The sequence below is a fragment of the Homarus americanus genome, unplaced genomic scaffold, assembly GCF_018991925.1.
Source record: "Homarus americanus isolate GMGI-L3 unplaced genomic scaffold, GMGI_Hamer_2.0 scaffold57980, whole genome shotgun sequence".
Classification (NCBI taxonomy): domain Eukaryota; kingdom Metazoa; phylum Arthropoda; class Malacostraca; order Decapoda; family Nephropidae; genus Homarus; species Homarus americanus.
In genome coordinates, this window is record NW_024716703.1 from 975,513 (window position 1) to 992,542 (window position 17,030).

General features: G+C 34.4%; 1 protein-coding gene across 49 annotated transcripts in view; it reads left to right on the plus strand.

The window, feature by feature from the left end:
* LOC121858215 (microtubule-actin cross-linking factor 1-like) overlaps positions 1-15,097 on the plus strand; it is a 252,430-nt gene extending 237,333 nt beyond the window's left edge. For 23 of the 49 annotated variants that reach the window (XM_042354490.1, XM_042354493.1, XM_042354492.1 and 20 more), the window contains 10 exons: positions 2,562-2,724; positions 2,929-3,149; positions 4,523-4,596; positions 5,501-5,566; positions 8,842-8,889; positions 9,802-9,846; positions 11,106-11,159; positions 11,547-11,612; positions 12,037-12,093; positions 13,144-15,097. In XM_042354490.1, the coding sequence (XP_042210424.1) occupies positions 2,562-2,724; positions 2,929-3,149; positions 4,523-4,596; positions 5,501-5,566; positions 8,842-8,889; positions 9,802-9,846; positions 11,106-11,159; positions 11,547-11,612; positions 12,037-12,093; positions 13,144-13,276 (927 nt within the window). In that variant the 3' untranslated portion in view covers positions 13,277-15,097. Of the gene's footprint in view, positions 1-508; positions 664-1,397; positions 1,457-2,561; positions 2,725-2,928; positions 3,150-4,522; positions 4,597-5,500; positions 5,567-8,841; positions 8,890-9,801; positions 9,847-11,105; positions 11,160-11,546; positions 11,613-12,036; positions 12,094-13,143 lie in introns of all 49 variants that reach the window. The other 26 variants (XM_042354462.1, XM_042354485.1, XM_042354451.1 and 23 more) reach the window with 25 other exon arrangements.
* Positions 15,098-17,030: the final 1,933 nt, after the last annotated feature.

Here is a 17,030-nt window from a genome sequence, read left to right on the forward strand (position 1 = left end):
ACGTGTCCTCCAGCAATGATGGGAAATGAGAAGGCTGGGAAAATGAAGAGGACTAGGAATATTGAGTGGACACTTTGCAAACTAGATGAATTGCCAAGAACAATCATTGATTCACCCCAATGATTCTGAAAAATGTTCATTGATATAGCTTGACTCGTGGCTTTAAGCAAATTTACATGCTGTCTGTTCATTTTATCCATTTGTTATGGTATGTTTTTAAGTTTGAGTGATTGAATGTATTCCAATATTTATTTGCTTTGCAATTACTAAGTTTTATTGATTTGTCAATACTCGAACATTTTGTTCACACATTCTTCATTTGTCAAATTAAAGATTAAATATGGAAACAAAAATGCTCATGTAAAGAAATCTTTTCATTACTTCTTACTGATCATTGGTTACAGTTGATATGCTTCAGCAATGCAAAATTTAAAGGAAATATATGAAATATCATCTAATAACCTTTTTATGCCCAGTCTTAAGTTATTGAAAAAATTATTTATTACAGCTCATTTTGTTATGGCTGAATTGATGCCCCTCTTTGAACAAATTCGTCAAAGTGAGTGCGAGGGGTCTCACAGTGCCACTCTGTGCACTATACGTGTGGGACATTCTGTTGGCGCAGTATTCCACAGATCAGACTCCTCCACAAGCTCATCAATGGTAGGAGGCCAGCAGGCAGATGCGTGTGAAAATGTAGGCTGTGTTAGTTTGGATATATGTTCGTGTTGATGTAGGCTGTGCTAGTTGGATTCGAATTGCTCGTATTTTCATAGCCTGGTTTGGACTATAGTGTTAAATGTATCATTTCTTTTTTTAGCCTGAACTTGAGTACACTGCTACCATATTTGCAGATAATAGCATTGCAGTTTGACATTTGTAAATATTAAAATTATATTGAGGTTCATTTAAATAATTGTAAAAAATTCAGTATCCTATTTGTGAATATGGGTATGTTGTATTTGAAAATACCACTTTCCATGAGTAAAGTGTGTGCATTGTCACCCTGCATCTTTACTTAACATAGTTTCCCGTATACTAACAAACACAGGAATGCGGTGATCTTAGTTTTGTTGCGATGAATTCGAGCAATCTTTACCCATCCCCTGTAGTCCATCGCCATTAGTAACTTGAGCTTGAAACTGTAACGTGGCCAAAGTCTACTGTGTCTTAAGTTTTCAGCATGGCTGTGATAATATATGTAAACTTAATAAGAGCCTTGTTGAAATCTTGAGTTCAGCATCAGAATTAAGCCAACAAACTTTTTCTTTCATACTGTTGGCTGCGATTCTGCAGGAATGTTTTTGACATTTTATGCTTTTCAATATTCTGGTGTTAAAAGTTCATTGCATATTGAGAAATGAAGGTTGTTCATGTGGTTTGTCTTATCACACAAGCTCCTATTCCGGGATCCGACTCCCTGTATTCTCAAATGATGGTGGCATATCAACAAATGGTAAGTGTTTCTTTGTATTGATTGGCGATAAGTCGGACCTCAAAATATTTGTTCCTAATTTTTTAGTTTATTTGCAAAAATGTTTTTGTGCATTCTTTACATTTTAGAAATGTACTCTTGAACCTTACTATTTCACAAAAAGTTCATAGTTTGCAAGTTATGTAATTTGATCGATTGCATTTACCTAACAATTATATATGCTGAATGTGAGGTGTGTTACATTCAAAGTAATTACAGATTATAAACACAAACATACAGCCATAATCACCACCACCAATATTTTCTAGCCGTTTTCCTTGTTTGTGTTGGTTAGTGGCGATTATTCGATGGCATGGCACCGTAATTGCCATCAGGCAAATTTGAAGGAAGGTTTGTGGCTGGATGCCCATCGCCAGTCCACTTTTACAGACTAGGAACTCGGCATTATATGTAGGATTTCCAAGTGCCCTTCTGGCTGTCAAAGCAGGGTCACAATTTTCTGAAGTAGTCAAATACAGTACAGTTACTGTATTACCTACTTGCATATGCACTTCTTAAAAAATTTAGATTGCAGTGTTTAATTTATTACCTTGAAATTCTCATTTTTTGCTCGGCTATCAGTAGATCATTTTTCCCTTTTGCTAAACCATCATTCCTCTCTGAATATATCCAAAGAAAATCAGATTTCAAGAGTATTCTGGTGAAAAACTCGTACACACACACACACTTACATGTAGGCGTGCACCTTTTCTCTCTCTTATAAGTTTTGGATTCACGGATGATTGTGATAATAGTGAGGTTCTCCTGTAATTTTTACTTATTGTTGTGCAGTATTTTTAAGCATATGTAGTTAATTGTGCCAGCTGTTTTGCATTTTAGCTATTTTAGTAAACAAACCTGAGAATTGTCTGTTCAGTGTAGTTATACTGTAATGTAAACAATTATTTCTAAATGAAAAATTAACTGTTGTATTATATATATACATATGTATATATTTATATATATAGATTATTATTTTTATTCATTTTGCATTAAAAAAAATTAAAGTACTGTATTAAAAAAGATCCTGATATAGAATATGCTAATAGTTTATTGTTCACTGTATTTATGGTCTCACTGTTTAAAGGTGCGGGAGAGAACAGCAAAAAGCTCAGCCATGGGCCGTACTTCCTTCAGTGCTGGTACCCCAGACTCCTCATTCAGTGAGGAAGGAGGAACCTCATCTTTCCAAGGTGGTAAACGCAAGGCCTCTGCACCAGTCACCTCTCGCTCATCTTATAATACCTCAGGTAATATATATATACATACATACATATATATATATATATATATATATATATATATATATATATATATATATATATATATATATATATATATATATATATATATATATATATCCTAAACTGAAAAGAAGATTATTCTCTGAATTATTTTTATTGAATATTAATTTCAGTGACAGAATTATATTTCTAAATCTTCTCCATTGGCAGGTGAAAGTCAGCCAGGAAGCCGGACAGGGAGTCGTCCTCCATCACGAGGCCCTGGCTCACGTCCAGGATCACGTCCTCCAAGTCGTGCTGGCTCAGAAGTATCTCTTGATTCCTTTGATGGAGGTCGCACGCCTATGAAACGTACGCCTTCCTTTACAGGCCGCACACGTGCACCATCTAGTCAGACTTCTGGGGTTCAGCGGTCATCATCTCTTAGAAAGGTGAGAACATCTAATTCAATTAATAAATACTGTTTTCATATGCTTTTTTTTTGTGTCTGTAGGTTATTATTGAATCATCATTGTGAGAAAAAAGTCCATCATTGATTTGGTTGCCTTGGATTGCATGTAGCTATATTAATCCAAGAAACCTTCACGGCATTATAGAGGATCATCACAAGGTAAAGTTGAGTTTTCATTGGTGGTATTCTCAAGAACTCTTGTAGTTACTGACTATACAGTAACAGTGGAAAGTAAAAAATAATGCTCTATTAATGAAAAAAAAACTTCTTGACTTCACTGACAAAAGGACTGGATTTATATTCCCTCTTTCTCCTAATAAATAGCATTTTTTTCTCTATTAACTAGTTTCACCTATTTCTATCTTTAATGGCATGAAATGTGTCATTAATGTTAATCTTAATGGATTTTTGGAATTTAATGCTGAAATAGAACCTGTATAACATCGGTTTATGTAAAGTTGAGTGGTAGTTTCACCTTGTTTCAGGGTTACATTAAACTGATACTCTCTCGAAGTAAAAGAATTTAGAAGTCTTGTATGAAAGTTAATGTTGTAATTTATTCAGTGCCTGATGCTACAATGAATTTATTTGGTAACAATCAGAATTAAACCCTTAAATGGCAGCCATAATCGCCGAGTGTTACACGTTTCTCGTGTTGCATTTTGTGCACATGGGGGTGGTGGTATAGAGAATCCTTATTGTTGATTAAGGTTGAAAGAAACTTAAAATTTATTTGATATTGTAGTACATAATTATGATGATCAAGAATACTACAGTGAAATAGTATTGTATAAAGAGCAAGAAAATCCGCATCCTCTTTCAAGTGAAGCTAATTTCTATGTAGTTTGCTAAATCTTTTCTCATAAATAGCAAAATGGAGATACTGAATTGTTCTTGTAACTCTTCACTTCATGGCCAACAATACAGGTTTTATTACAATTTCTCTGTACAGTATATAAGACTTATGTATTAGGAGGTTTGACTAATTGGGACTTTAATGATTTATTTTACCAGAATATTTTCATAATTCTCTATATTAATAGCATATGTTAACATCTACATTTTCATCAGTATTTATTTTATTTATTCATACTTACTTCATAAGGTAGTGATGACTTACATTTCCTCTTGTTATTTGGAACTATTTAAAAAATAAAATAAGAAAAATAAGAATTACATGTTTTTATGGATTTATCTTGCATTACTTCAGCAAGAACTGTGTTAAAGCTAAACATTTCAACTATCTTGTATCCTATAATATCTGAACTAGACATTATACATGTTAACACCATCTGGTATCCAAAATTTTGGGTTTTTGGCTTTACTCACCCATGGGCCCCTCCCTTCCTCCAGGCCTCGGCCCCTGTCAAGTCCTCTACAGGCACTGTCAACGGTACAGGGACACGTGCCATATCTGTTTCTTCAAGGTAAGATTTACGAGAAAGCCTATTTCTTTTCATTGCTAATATGCTTTTCTGGAGCTATGATGCTACTTTAACCATGAGTGAGCAATTGTTTTAAATCAAATATTCAAGAAAGATTTAGCTGAAATTTTTTTTGTGTATGATTTACTTGACCTGCTTTTAGTTGAAAGGAGGAGAATTGCCTCAATTTAAGATATATAATTAGTGTTTTCAGAAAGAGTGACCAAATGAATGTGAAGATATTAGAGGGGTTTTGAAAGGAAAGGAATGACTTGAGATTTAGGGAGAGTAATATGTCAAAGAACGTGGTCCTTTCTATTTTCAGTGAGCAATAGGTCTGTAACAGAAAAATATTTGATAAAGTACAAGTACTTGATATAGTTATTGATAGTTAAATGTAAAATTTGAAATATTACGTGAGAAAGAGTAAGTCAGGAGAGAGTTGAAGCGCATATATATGTGCAAAAGAATAAGTGACAGTGGAATTAGGGGAAAAGAAGACAACATAAGAAGATGGTCAGTGCCGGAATTCATATGTGAGATGAGTGTTGCACTGTCTGTAAAAATGTGCTAGGGTAGTGGTGTACAGTGGTGCTTTTGCCTTTATTCTTGGAGAGGACTGTTAGAATATAGGCAGAGGTAGTAAAACTAAATGCATAGTATTATGTCTTGATAATAGATACTTCATATGTTACTGCCATAATTTTCAGTGATTGCATGCTCGTCATAATTAATGAATTTTAGAATTTTTCTGCTTTAGTTGTCAAGTGTGCTTCACTAACATTGATTTATATAATTTAGCATGAAGTGGCAAATACCTTTAATAAGTACAGAGGTTATTTTCTCCTTTGTTAAAAGAAAAACACATGCAGCACATTTGCTTCCTTAATTACATATGAACTAACAGGTCGCGTAGCATGACAAGGACTCCATCAGCATCCAGTATTCCAGTGGCTGTGGCATCCTCATCCAGGTAACCAGCCAACTAACCACCAGCCCTATGTATTTGAACTATATTGTGCTGGCATTACCTGCTACATAATCATAGTTTGCTATAAAAATTTTTGTGTTACTTAGATATTTGATACATCACACCTTGAGCAAGAAATCACTCTTTTTTCATATTTGTTATAATAATAATCTTCACCAGCAAGTCTCCCAGCATGGAAGTCGGGAGCATCATTAACAGGCCACCAGGTAGTTGAACAAACTGGCATATTCAATCTTTCATCCTGTCAGGTATTTTGGGTCTCCATGGGACCAGTAACCTAGTAAATTTGTAATGAGTGAGCTTGGTTAACTTTGTTACTGTTGCAAGGACTGGTACCAGAGATCCAAGATGTCTGACAGGAAGAATGGATATATGATCAAATATATTAGTTCTTTTATGCTCTTGGTAGCCTTTGGGTGACTCTCCATACTTCTACACTGGAGGCTTAAGGACAAGACGTGCTGGTAGAGATTAAAATGTTGTATGGATATGCAAGGAGAGTAGCGACCTATTGGATACAGTGCTCCCCTTGTTTTAATGTTTCTGGTTAATGCTCAGGGTATCCCCAGTCCACCCAGTTAGGAATGGGTATCAAACTTTACAGTAAAGGCAGTAGAGTGCAGTGCCAGCCATATTAACTCTTGGTATACCAAAAAAAAGTAGGTTTAGTCTGCAGTGTATGGTTTCTGCACTACTGCTGTTGGGCCTTCAGACCTGGAGGACCCACTTTCACATAGATATATGCAAGTGTTTGTTTATAGTTTATTGCCAGTCTAACACAGTACTCAGTGATCATAGAGTACAGTACTGTACTCCTGTAATATACTGTACAGTAACCAAATAATGTAATAAATGGGCAATGTCTATTTTGGCCACCAATATGGAGACTTCATATTTGTAAATGAGCTATCATAAAGCATTTTGGGAAATCGTAACTATAGAAGTAAATAACTTTTTTCAAATTCATATGTTCAACTTATTTTTCTTTTCAAAAGTTCATAATTTAATACCTGCATACAACATGCCCTTAAAATTTGTGGACCTCGATTATTCGTGGATGACACCCTGGATGTATCCAAGAATGTCTAAGGGTAGTTTTAAAGTTGCTGGCATTTTTGCAGTTGGGACAGGGAGCCATTCGTTCTAGAGACTAATTTCTTTTACCTATATTGTATATATTGTGTAGACAAACACACACACACACACACACGTATATACAATACAGGTAAAATAATTGTCCTAAGGGCAAACACATAAAGGGATTATACATTTCTTTGCACACGCGTGAAAATGTAACAACCCCCACGAATTTGAAGGGCATGCATATACTTAGTATTTAATTATTGATCTTTAATTGGACTAGATCTGCTTAGACCAGGTTTTAATAGACTGAGTAAACTATCAATAAAAATGGACTTATTCAAGACTTGCCTTATGGTTTCTCTAGTTTAAAAGTCAGTTGTATACGTGTCAAGAATTGCATCCTCCATCATTGGCTTTTTGTAGGCTTAATTTTTACTCAGGCCATGAACAATAGTCTCAGCACAACTATATTGTGTGGATAACCCATTGGTAAAGTTAAAAATATTGTGAAATTACATCACGATAGTTTGGAGATACAGTACAGTGGTCCCTCGGTTAACGAACACAATTCATTCCACAGAGTAGTTCGTTAACCGAAAATTTCATTAACCGAAACCATTGTTTCAATAGGATATTGGATAATTGGTTCCAGTTCACAGAAAAGTACATACAAAGAAAAAAAAATGCAGGAAAGTACACTTACTTTGAGGTGTGTATGTAGAAGGTTCCTGGTTGATGATGATGATCGGAATTAAAAGTGGGGGTGGAGGAGAAGGAAGTGGGGATGGAGGAGAAATCACCTTTCAGGGGACCCATGCTTGATGCAGTCATTTCACCAATATAATTTTAAGTTCACTAGGTGTAATTCAAGATTATTTGATTTAAAATTGCACTGCACTATATATAATCAATATGTTAACTAAATTTCAGAATGACCAATAATTTCAATGTAAAAAGTGCAAAAATATTCAAGACCCAAACAAATAGATGTTCACTCCACTGTCAACAAAACCAAACTGACGCCTGGTGGCTGAGTCACGCGGCTGATGGGCGCACAAAAAACTAGTTCCCTGTACTGCATATATTATCAATATGTTAACTAATAATTTTAATATAAAAAATGCAAAAATATTAAAGCCCAACTTTCTTGATATTTACTCCACTGGAAATGAATGTAAACATAGAACAGATTACTGAATTGGCAGACTAGCCCATCAGCTGATGCTCACAGCAAAACGTGTTGTTCGTAAGGATTTCGTTAATCGAAGTTTTGTTTGTTAACCGAATTGAAGATCTTTATGGGAGGTAATTCGTTAACCGAAATTTTGTTAATCAAACAGTTCGTTAACCAAGGGATCACTGTATTAATTTAGTGCACCCACTTAGCTATTTGGGTTAAAAAAAAATTAATACTGTATTCAGTTAGAATTAGGTTTGAGAAATTTATAGATAGTGTACAGTAAACTGTATACATGTATATTGGACTGGGTAACCCCTTTACATCTACCTTAATAGTTTTTTCTGCAGATACCTTAGACCAACCAGATCACAATCATTGTTTTTTGAACTCTATTATTATTGCATTATATTATTACTCATGGCTTTCATATTATGTTTATTGCATATGGTCAAAATTATAGCACACTTTTTCAAGAGAATTGAAGTTTATAAAAACTATGATTATATCAGGTGTTTACAGCAAATTCTCGGCACCAGAGCAGCACGAATATTGAGCACCCTTTGGTTCTTTTCTCTGAGCACTTTTTCCCAATACTACAATTATTTTTAAGAGATCCTGTAGCAAACGTGAAATATTTAGTAATTTATTCATGCACACTTTCATGAAGATGCTGTAGCAAGTGAATGGGAAATTACAATTTGTATTTATTGAAGGTAGATCAAACATGGTAAGGTACTTCATCTTAACACTTAGAATGTCACATGTGATGGTGGTTATTTCATTTCAGCAATATTTCCATTTTCAGAAATTACAAAGCTGGAAAGATGCTTTCTCTACAATTAACCATATACACACTGTCTACAGCTTGGTAGCATGGGGTGCATGAACACTAGACTTTCCCCTGTAGTCACCATGTAAAGTGAATACTTAACGTCACTTCTGATAATGCAGTTTATTGTACATTGTATGGCACTGAACTAATTTTCCTCTCCAGGTTATATTCACCGACTCTCTCCAGTCGATTGAAAGAGGCAGGAATTAGGTAAATCAGTAAGCAGTGGCATGTAAACCCTACTTTGACCCTATCCTTGTATTGTGGGAACCTTCTCTCTTCATTTTACATTTTTCATGAACAGTGATTTTGAAGCCCCTCAAAATCCTGACTCCATATAAAAGGAAGCATTCCATCCTAAGCCCTACTTATACTAATGTAAACTAACATTGTTGAATTAGTTATAAAGTTTGTGAATATCTGCAATTAGGCTCAGTTTACTAAAAAAAAATAATTTGAAGAATTAAATCCTTGTTCATGGTATAGTTAAAAGAGAATATAATTTTCCTTTCCTTGCTTATTACTATATTTTAATTATTAGGCTACAGATGCCTTTAATTTGCACTGAGAGCAAGCAGTTCAGCTTAAGACTAAAAGCAATGCATGTATTACCTGCTTCAGGAATCTTCAAATTTTTACGGTTATGTAAATTAGATGTACTGTATTGAATTTCATGACATGGTTGGGTAATCAAGATACTAAATGGTGGTTGATGCTTCTCTACAATTATAATGCTTTGGCTGTAACATTGTGAGGGAAAATATACATAAATGCTAAAAAATATCGTCTGGGACAGGTTTAGAATGCTGTTAATTTAAATGGTTTAGAATGCTGTTAATTTAAATGGTTTAGAATGCTGTTAATTTAAATGGTTTAGAATGCTGTTAATTTAAACAGTTTAGAATGCTGTTAATTTAAACGGTTGAGAATGCTGTTAATTTAAATAATTTAAATACAGCAGGGTGACTACTCATTTTGCTGTTGAAATTTGAAATTGGAATGGATATGGCTTTTCAGGTGCAATCTCAATATGATAAATGCTGTGCTGGTTTGTGTGTGGTATTTTGGTGGGTTCACATGGTTTGTTTGTCAAGTCACTTCACAGGGTTTCTTTCTCTCTAGGACCAAAATCCCGGTTCTTGTGAGTCCTGCCTCTGATTGGGAACGGTAAATTAGTGTGATGTTACTGACTGTTTGGTTCGGTCTTGCTCAAAATCAATTCACTGGGATCGTGGCAGAATACAGTTTCTATACCAACTTGAGGTCGATTATTAGTATAAAAATTTTGAGTTGGCTCCTTTAAACGAAGAGATACTGAAGTATTGGTTTATTTTGGTCTTAAGCAGTATAAATATGTATTTAATTGAGCTTACCATTTCACTTGAAAATTAATACTTTACTATGAAGCCAGTAAAATAGTTTGGGTTATTTTTCCTCAATTTAGGATGTTTCCCTTACGACTCATCTTTTCGAATAATTAAACCTCTTGTTGGTTTGGAAATACCGGTGTTTGGCTGCGAACTCCAAGTTTTGTTATTTTGGTCTTGGTGATTTGGAATACATGCTAGTTTTAATGTTACTTAATGGCCTGTGTTGCTCTACATTTTGCTTTCTGATCATATTTTATTTGTGTGCATGTTTTATTTATTTTATATCCATATAGGATTTTTTATACACTAATTATAAATGTTTTATCCCAATACACATAGGAATTGATGAAATATAATTTATATGGCTTTGCAAAATAACAGATGCAATACATCTGCATTCCTCTCATCCAGAGATTTTATAGTTTCTGCAAATTTGACACTACCATTAACAAAGCAGTGTTGTGCATGACTGAATGTAAGCTTTAGCAGTAAGTCATGCATACAAGTAAACAGGTGAAATAATAGTGTTTGGTAGTATGTATTGGTCATTATCATGAAAAGTTCTGAATGTATTGTAGCCACCTGTTTTGTAACAGTACATAATTCGGGATTTTTTTATTTTATTGCTTCATGTCAAATATAGACTAAATACTCGAGACATTTCAGTACATTTATTTATTTTACCATTATGGTTTTATTTTTACAGTACTGTATCTCCTTTTGTTCTCAGTTTGCATTTAATTCATATTTAACTGTAGGTAGTAAGTTGGGGTGTCCTTGTTGATTGGACTTAAATGTGATGAAATGTTGGATGTTTGCATGTTAAAGTTACTAAGTGAGTTAAGAAATAAAAATTAAATTCAATGAACTTTTCTGTAGAATGACATGCATTAACATTTTAATCAACACCAATATATTTGTAATAATTTGTCATATGCGCTATAAATTACATTGGAAACACATCAGTTTTGCATTAAAAGTCCCATATTAATAGAGTGGCATTGTTGCTGTTACATTATATTGTGGTGATGGCTTTTTCTTTGTGACCCCCCCCAGGACTAACTTATCTGGCTCCACATCTAACCTGAATGTTGCGGGAACACCCCTCAGGTAAAGAGGTCCTCCCCGACTTTGGCTGCTATTGTTTTGTCACTAAAAAATTATTTATTAATTTTACGTGCACTATGCACATTAAATGCAATAGCTACTTTTAAGCATTACATTACAGATGAGTTAATTCTTAAAAAAAAAAAATTATTATATTCCAGAATTTTGTCTAGCAGATGGTGATTTTATAACAAGGTGTAACTTTAACTGTATACAACCCCTTAGAACTCCTAAAGTACTCTCAGTTCATTTTATTATTTTGGGTTCTGTTTTTTGTTAACACCAATAAAGTAATTGCTAACAGTTCCTCTCATGTCAAATTATATACCATTAATATTAACTGAATTGCTAACGTGGGGAAGGTACATAATACGCAAATGATTTCTACAGGTCCAGAACTTCATCAACTACTAGTCTTAACTCCAATCATTCCACAAGCAAAATCCCAACTCTGAGGTAACTAACATGGGTTATAGAGCAGGCATGAGTACATTAGTTACTTGTGGTTGTTTGGTAGCATTACAGTTAGTTGTGTTTTGTTAGTCATGCTTTCTTTTTACATGTAGATACAGTACTTACTAATACAGTACATATATTGAATGTCATATCCAGATTCTAAACAGTTCCATAATTTTATGTAGTGCATGTTTTACAAATTAATAGTCACCAATAGCTAGGTAATGGATTTGTTTAGTTTTGTCATCAAAGCTTTCCCTTTAAATATAACTAATATGATTTTTTATTTACTTTGTGCCGTAGTTTTCTTTCTTGAGAGAAGGAGCATCATGGAAAGTATTTCAAAAGCAGTCGATGCTGTCTTCACCCCTAAACTGTCTGGATTGTAATGCCTAACTTTTAACTCCTTTAATAACTCTTACAGACAAAAAATGTCCGCCACACATACCACCACCACATCCAAGACTTCCACCACATCAAGGTAATCATCAAATACTTCTTTCCATATTTCTCTCAAAATGGAAAAAATTTCTGAGACTTGTACTGCCCTATTGATGTCACTTCGAGAGGTATGGAGTTTTGTCAATACAGTAATATAATTTATGATCATTAACCTGATTAAAGGGGTCCGAATTAATGAGGGTCGACTGTATATCTCACTAGATTAATTCCTGCATTATTCTTTTGGCACAGTCTTGATATCCATTTTTTCCCCTCTTGGTCATCACCATACTGTACTGTAGTTACTTTTTCCTGTTTCATTGATTTTTTATTCCATAATAAGAGGAGTAAATATTGTTCCAAGATCTTTAGGAGTATTTGTACACAACCAGTTAGGTTCTGGAAGGCTTTTTTACAACATAAAAGTATTGTAACCCAGAACTTTTGGAAACTAGGGTGTCCCTGTATCTGTTTCCTCTTATTCCGTTCATTAATTTACCCTGCAGAATGTGCACTTAGGAATTCATAAAGAGTGAAGGGAACAGCCAGTTGGAATTTTCACACTTAATATTTTAGGACTTACGCTTTAGTACGTACCTTGAATGGTTTCTTATTGTATTGCAAGTGACTGATGCAGATCTTCATCAGTACTACTGTAGTACTAAATGTGAAGTTTGCCAAATCAAATTAATTTGATTTAATTTTTACTCTCTGTTTAAGTGATTTACTTTGCACTTTTTTTGTATGTAATTTTCAGGACATGAGATAGTCAGGGAAAATTTTTAACACTTAAACTTTAATGATGCTGGCTGAGGGATAAATTTAAAATTATTTGTTATGTTGCTCTTCCTTCTATTTTAAAAACAAAATGTCACAAATTTATCATTTGTAATACTGTACTCACAATATTAGCTAACTGCATGAAAATACCAATTGGTCTAAACTATAACATTTCGCCTGTTGTAACAGGCATTAACTTTACTAGCCCAAATTCCAAAGGTTTTTCAAACATTTTAAGGAACTCCACCATTCAAAGGGTTAATGGAATTTTCTTTATAAAATTTTTTAATTTGCTTTATTATTTCAACAGGACTCGGACTCCTTCAGGTTCCAGCAGCACAGGTGGAAGTACTAAAATTGTACGTAAGTCTTCAGCAGCCTCTGACACACCATCTGGGGCAGCGAGAAAGACAGGAATCGTGGAACCAAGACGTAAATTATGAACACACTAAATTCCAAAATGTGAATGAATGTGGCGGGATGACCAACACAAGATGTAAACATTTTTCTTACATGACACCCAACACAAGTGAACATTCACAACCAACAAAATGACAATGTGTTTAAAATACATGTACAGTAGTGGATGCAAAACAATTGTGGTAACAGTGTATAGTTAGTCACCACTTGGAAATATTCATTGTACTGCTCAAGTTTTTGACTTGTTCAGTGCATTATTTGGAAAAAAGCTTTAATTGAACTGATCATAGTAATTATTAAGAGATCTCTTACACAAAATTCATCTTGTATTTATCATTTCTATACTTTTTTTTAAAGTATTCGTGCAACTGGACAAGGATTCCATGAAGCATTCACTTATAAAATAAAATTGTTAGCATATGTGATAACATGACAGGGCAGGTCCTGTTGCCTGATAATGTGGCATGATTTGATATATTGAGCCTAAATAGTGCTTAGATAATATTTGCATTGTGAAATTGGTTTTTAAACCCTATCGAAGGTTCATTATATCTAGTCTTGTCATAAAAAGTGATATATGTAGGGTAGTGCAAGCCCATTTTTGAGATTTCTCAGCCATTCCACTCAACATATCTTGCTTGCTTGTGAATAGGTTGTTTATATGCAAGTCTATTAAGACATGTTGCTTGAGAATTTGATTTTTTCTTTTTTCTATTGGCATAACTCTAAATATTCATTGAAAATATCTCTCGTGATGACATTACAAGTTATTGTCTTCTTTTCATGCCATGCTAAGTTAATTTTTTCTCTCTTTTTACATTCATTGAACCAGTACAGAGAAGCTCAAGTCAGCAGATAGATTTACTCCTCTGGTTCATAATCTAAGGCTGTTCTCAAGTACTCACCATTAACGCTTCATATCTAACTTGTCTATGTGCGTATCATCCATGCCTATGTGGGGTATTACAGGTTGCCAAATTGCCACACCTTATAAGAAAATATATGTTGATTTGCAACTTGGAGTACAGCAGGAGTTAAATGGTGCTTTATAGTCATATAGAATTTATACTAAACAAATATTGGTACTTTAAATTGTTAAAAATGAGCCTTGGTGGTTTCTTGCCTGTGCTATTATTAAAATGCAACTGTGATGAGAACATAAGCTTGATCCTCAGATAGTACAACAGTTTTTTGTTTTTCCTAATTGTAAATAGGAAAAAATATTCTTGTAACACTATCTAAGCTAAACAACAGCTGATCTCATTGCATTGTTTTGAAAGGTATCATTCCTTGTGTACCATACAGCCTGATGTTTTGAGTTACACAGAAAATGAATTTGAGACAATTGTCAGGTGGATATGACAGTTCAAGTGGCTCTGGGAAAAAATGTAACCAAGGTGGGTGGGCAGTGCAAGGAGAGACAGGCTGGTTCCGGGTTCTTTTGAAAGCAAATACCATCGGCTTTCTTCTGGTCTTGTATCCCCTTGCATTCTTCACTCATGTTGGTAAATATATCAGTCATTTATTTTTTTTTGTTTTCTAACTCTTAACAGAATTTTAATTAGTATAAATTTCTTACTGTTGTCTGTGTTTTTGTTGTATTGTTTGTATAAATCTTCGCTTTCATGCTTTGTTATAAGTTGTAAATAATATGATAATGTAGAAGCCCCATGAGAGATTTAATTATAGGGCACAAAGTAAATTTCAATGGAACTAAGTGAAATCAGATGTACTAAAGTTCTTTTGTTTGAACATACCGTACGTGACCAATCATCATAGAATATTTTTTGTATTTAAATTGCTTATGATTATACTAATGCTTCGATAATAAATGAGTAACGAAATATAGTGTTTGTATATACCCTTATAGAAAGATTGACATTTACTTGGTAAAACCATCATACAAGTTTACAATTGGTTCAGCATGTACAGACACTCCCTGGGTTCCATTCCTGGGGGCTATCCACCAGCCGAATTATCCATAAACCGGAAGTGACCCTTCTAAAGGTAATCACAGAACACTTCACAAATGTACTGTACAGGTAGTTCTGCTATAACGCGATAATTGTGTTCTTGTAAAATATCGTGTTATAGAAAATCGCGTAATAGAAATAACAGGGCTTATGGAGAAAATAGGGTTAGGTGCAGATTACTCGAAATCGAAAAAAATTTAGTAGTTAGCCTAACACAAAGGACAGCACAGTCTAAATAAATGTTACATTCATATCTAATAATGAAATCATACAGTAAATTTAACACTTTACCTTGAAAAAATATGAATGTAACTTGATGGGGGAGAAGGGTGATTTTGAGGTTGAAAACATCGAGCTTCTCTTCAAGTGTTATATCCTTTCTTTTACGATAATCACCGGGAATTCTATCATCAGAACGCTTTTTGGAGATATTCTTCTTTACCATATTCACAGTTAATACCACAAAATTGGAGAAATAGTAAGCAAAAATCGCGTTATAGCAAACAAGCGTTCGCGTTATACAAATATTGTTCCGAATTCATAAATCGCGTTAGAGCAAATTCGCGTTATCAAAACACGCATTATAGCAGAACTCACTGTATATACATTTACTTTACCTACATGATGTAATACCTTTTTATTAATTAAAAGTAGAAGCAAGGGAAACAATGATAAATACAGTTCACAAATACAATTCATTACTGTAACTTTATCCATAAAGTTGGAAATCCGTAACCCAGAGTGTGTGTACATGTTTATCCCTCGCTGTATGAATTGGTTAGGTTCCTGAAAAGTCATTTGTTAAGAACTTTTGTACAGGTAAACCTCAATAAACGATGTCTCGGTCAGCGCTATTCCGCTTTAACGATGGTCCAAGAAGTAAGACCATCTCCCTATGCAGTATTACCATGGAAAAAATGTTTTAACAATATCCATCTCTAGTGCAAACACGAATTGTATATAGTACAGCTCTTCCCCGACTTACGACGGGGTTAGGGATCCAAATGCAGGTCGTAAGTCGAAAATGCTGAAATAATACAAAGAAAATCTAAAATGGGTGTCTCTTTTTCTTCTCAGCAACACAAAACTCTCACTTTTAAGCTTGCCAGCCATTTTAAAGTGAATTACGAACAAAAATTTTGTTAGTACACTGACGTTGGGACTCGAAAATACGTAATTTGACAAAATTTTGGTACGACTGAGGCAGGTCGTAAGTCGGGGAGGGGCTGTATTCAAATTAATCGCCGTCTTAAAAAGGATTCCAGCAATGCAAATTATATTTTTCTACAAGTCAGTGACATTTTATAAGGAAACAATATTTAAGCCTATGTACAATGCATCTCTCCTTCGCTTGTCACCCTACCCACCCACTGCCACATGGCCATCCCACGCACTACAGCCCTCTGCCTGGTTCTTTGTCAATTGTAAGCCCACCTTCACATTGCTCCATGATTATTGGTCAGCATCGTACATTGTACTTCTCATCGGTGTTTTTTCTTATAGTGAAAGGACAGCAAAACGCTTAGATAGAATTGTGTCATGGTGATTGTGAAGTGATATTTTCTGTGTTTTTGTGACTGTAAGGTGCATCGCCTCTGTTGTGAAAATGATGTGAACAGTGTTGGCCGCTATCATTGTTTTTATGTTATCATTCGCTCTGTTTTTGTAACGAGTGCTTTTGCTCTGTTTTTATGATCAGTGTAATTTTGAAAATGTCTGGGAAGGCCAAGGCATCCAAGACAATCATGTTTCTGAAGTGAAGCTTGATATTGTTAAGCAGCATAAGACTCCCCAGAGGCTGTGT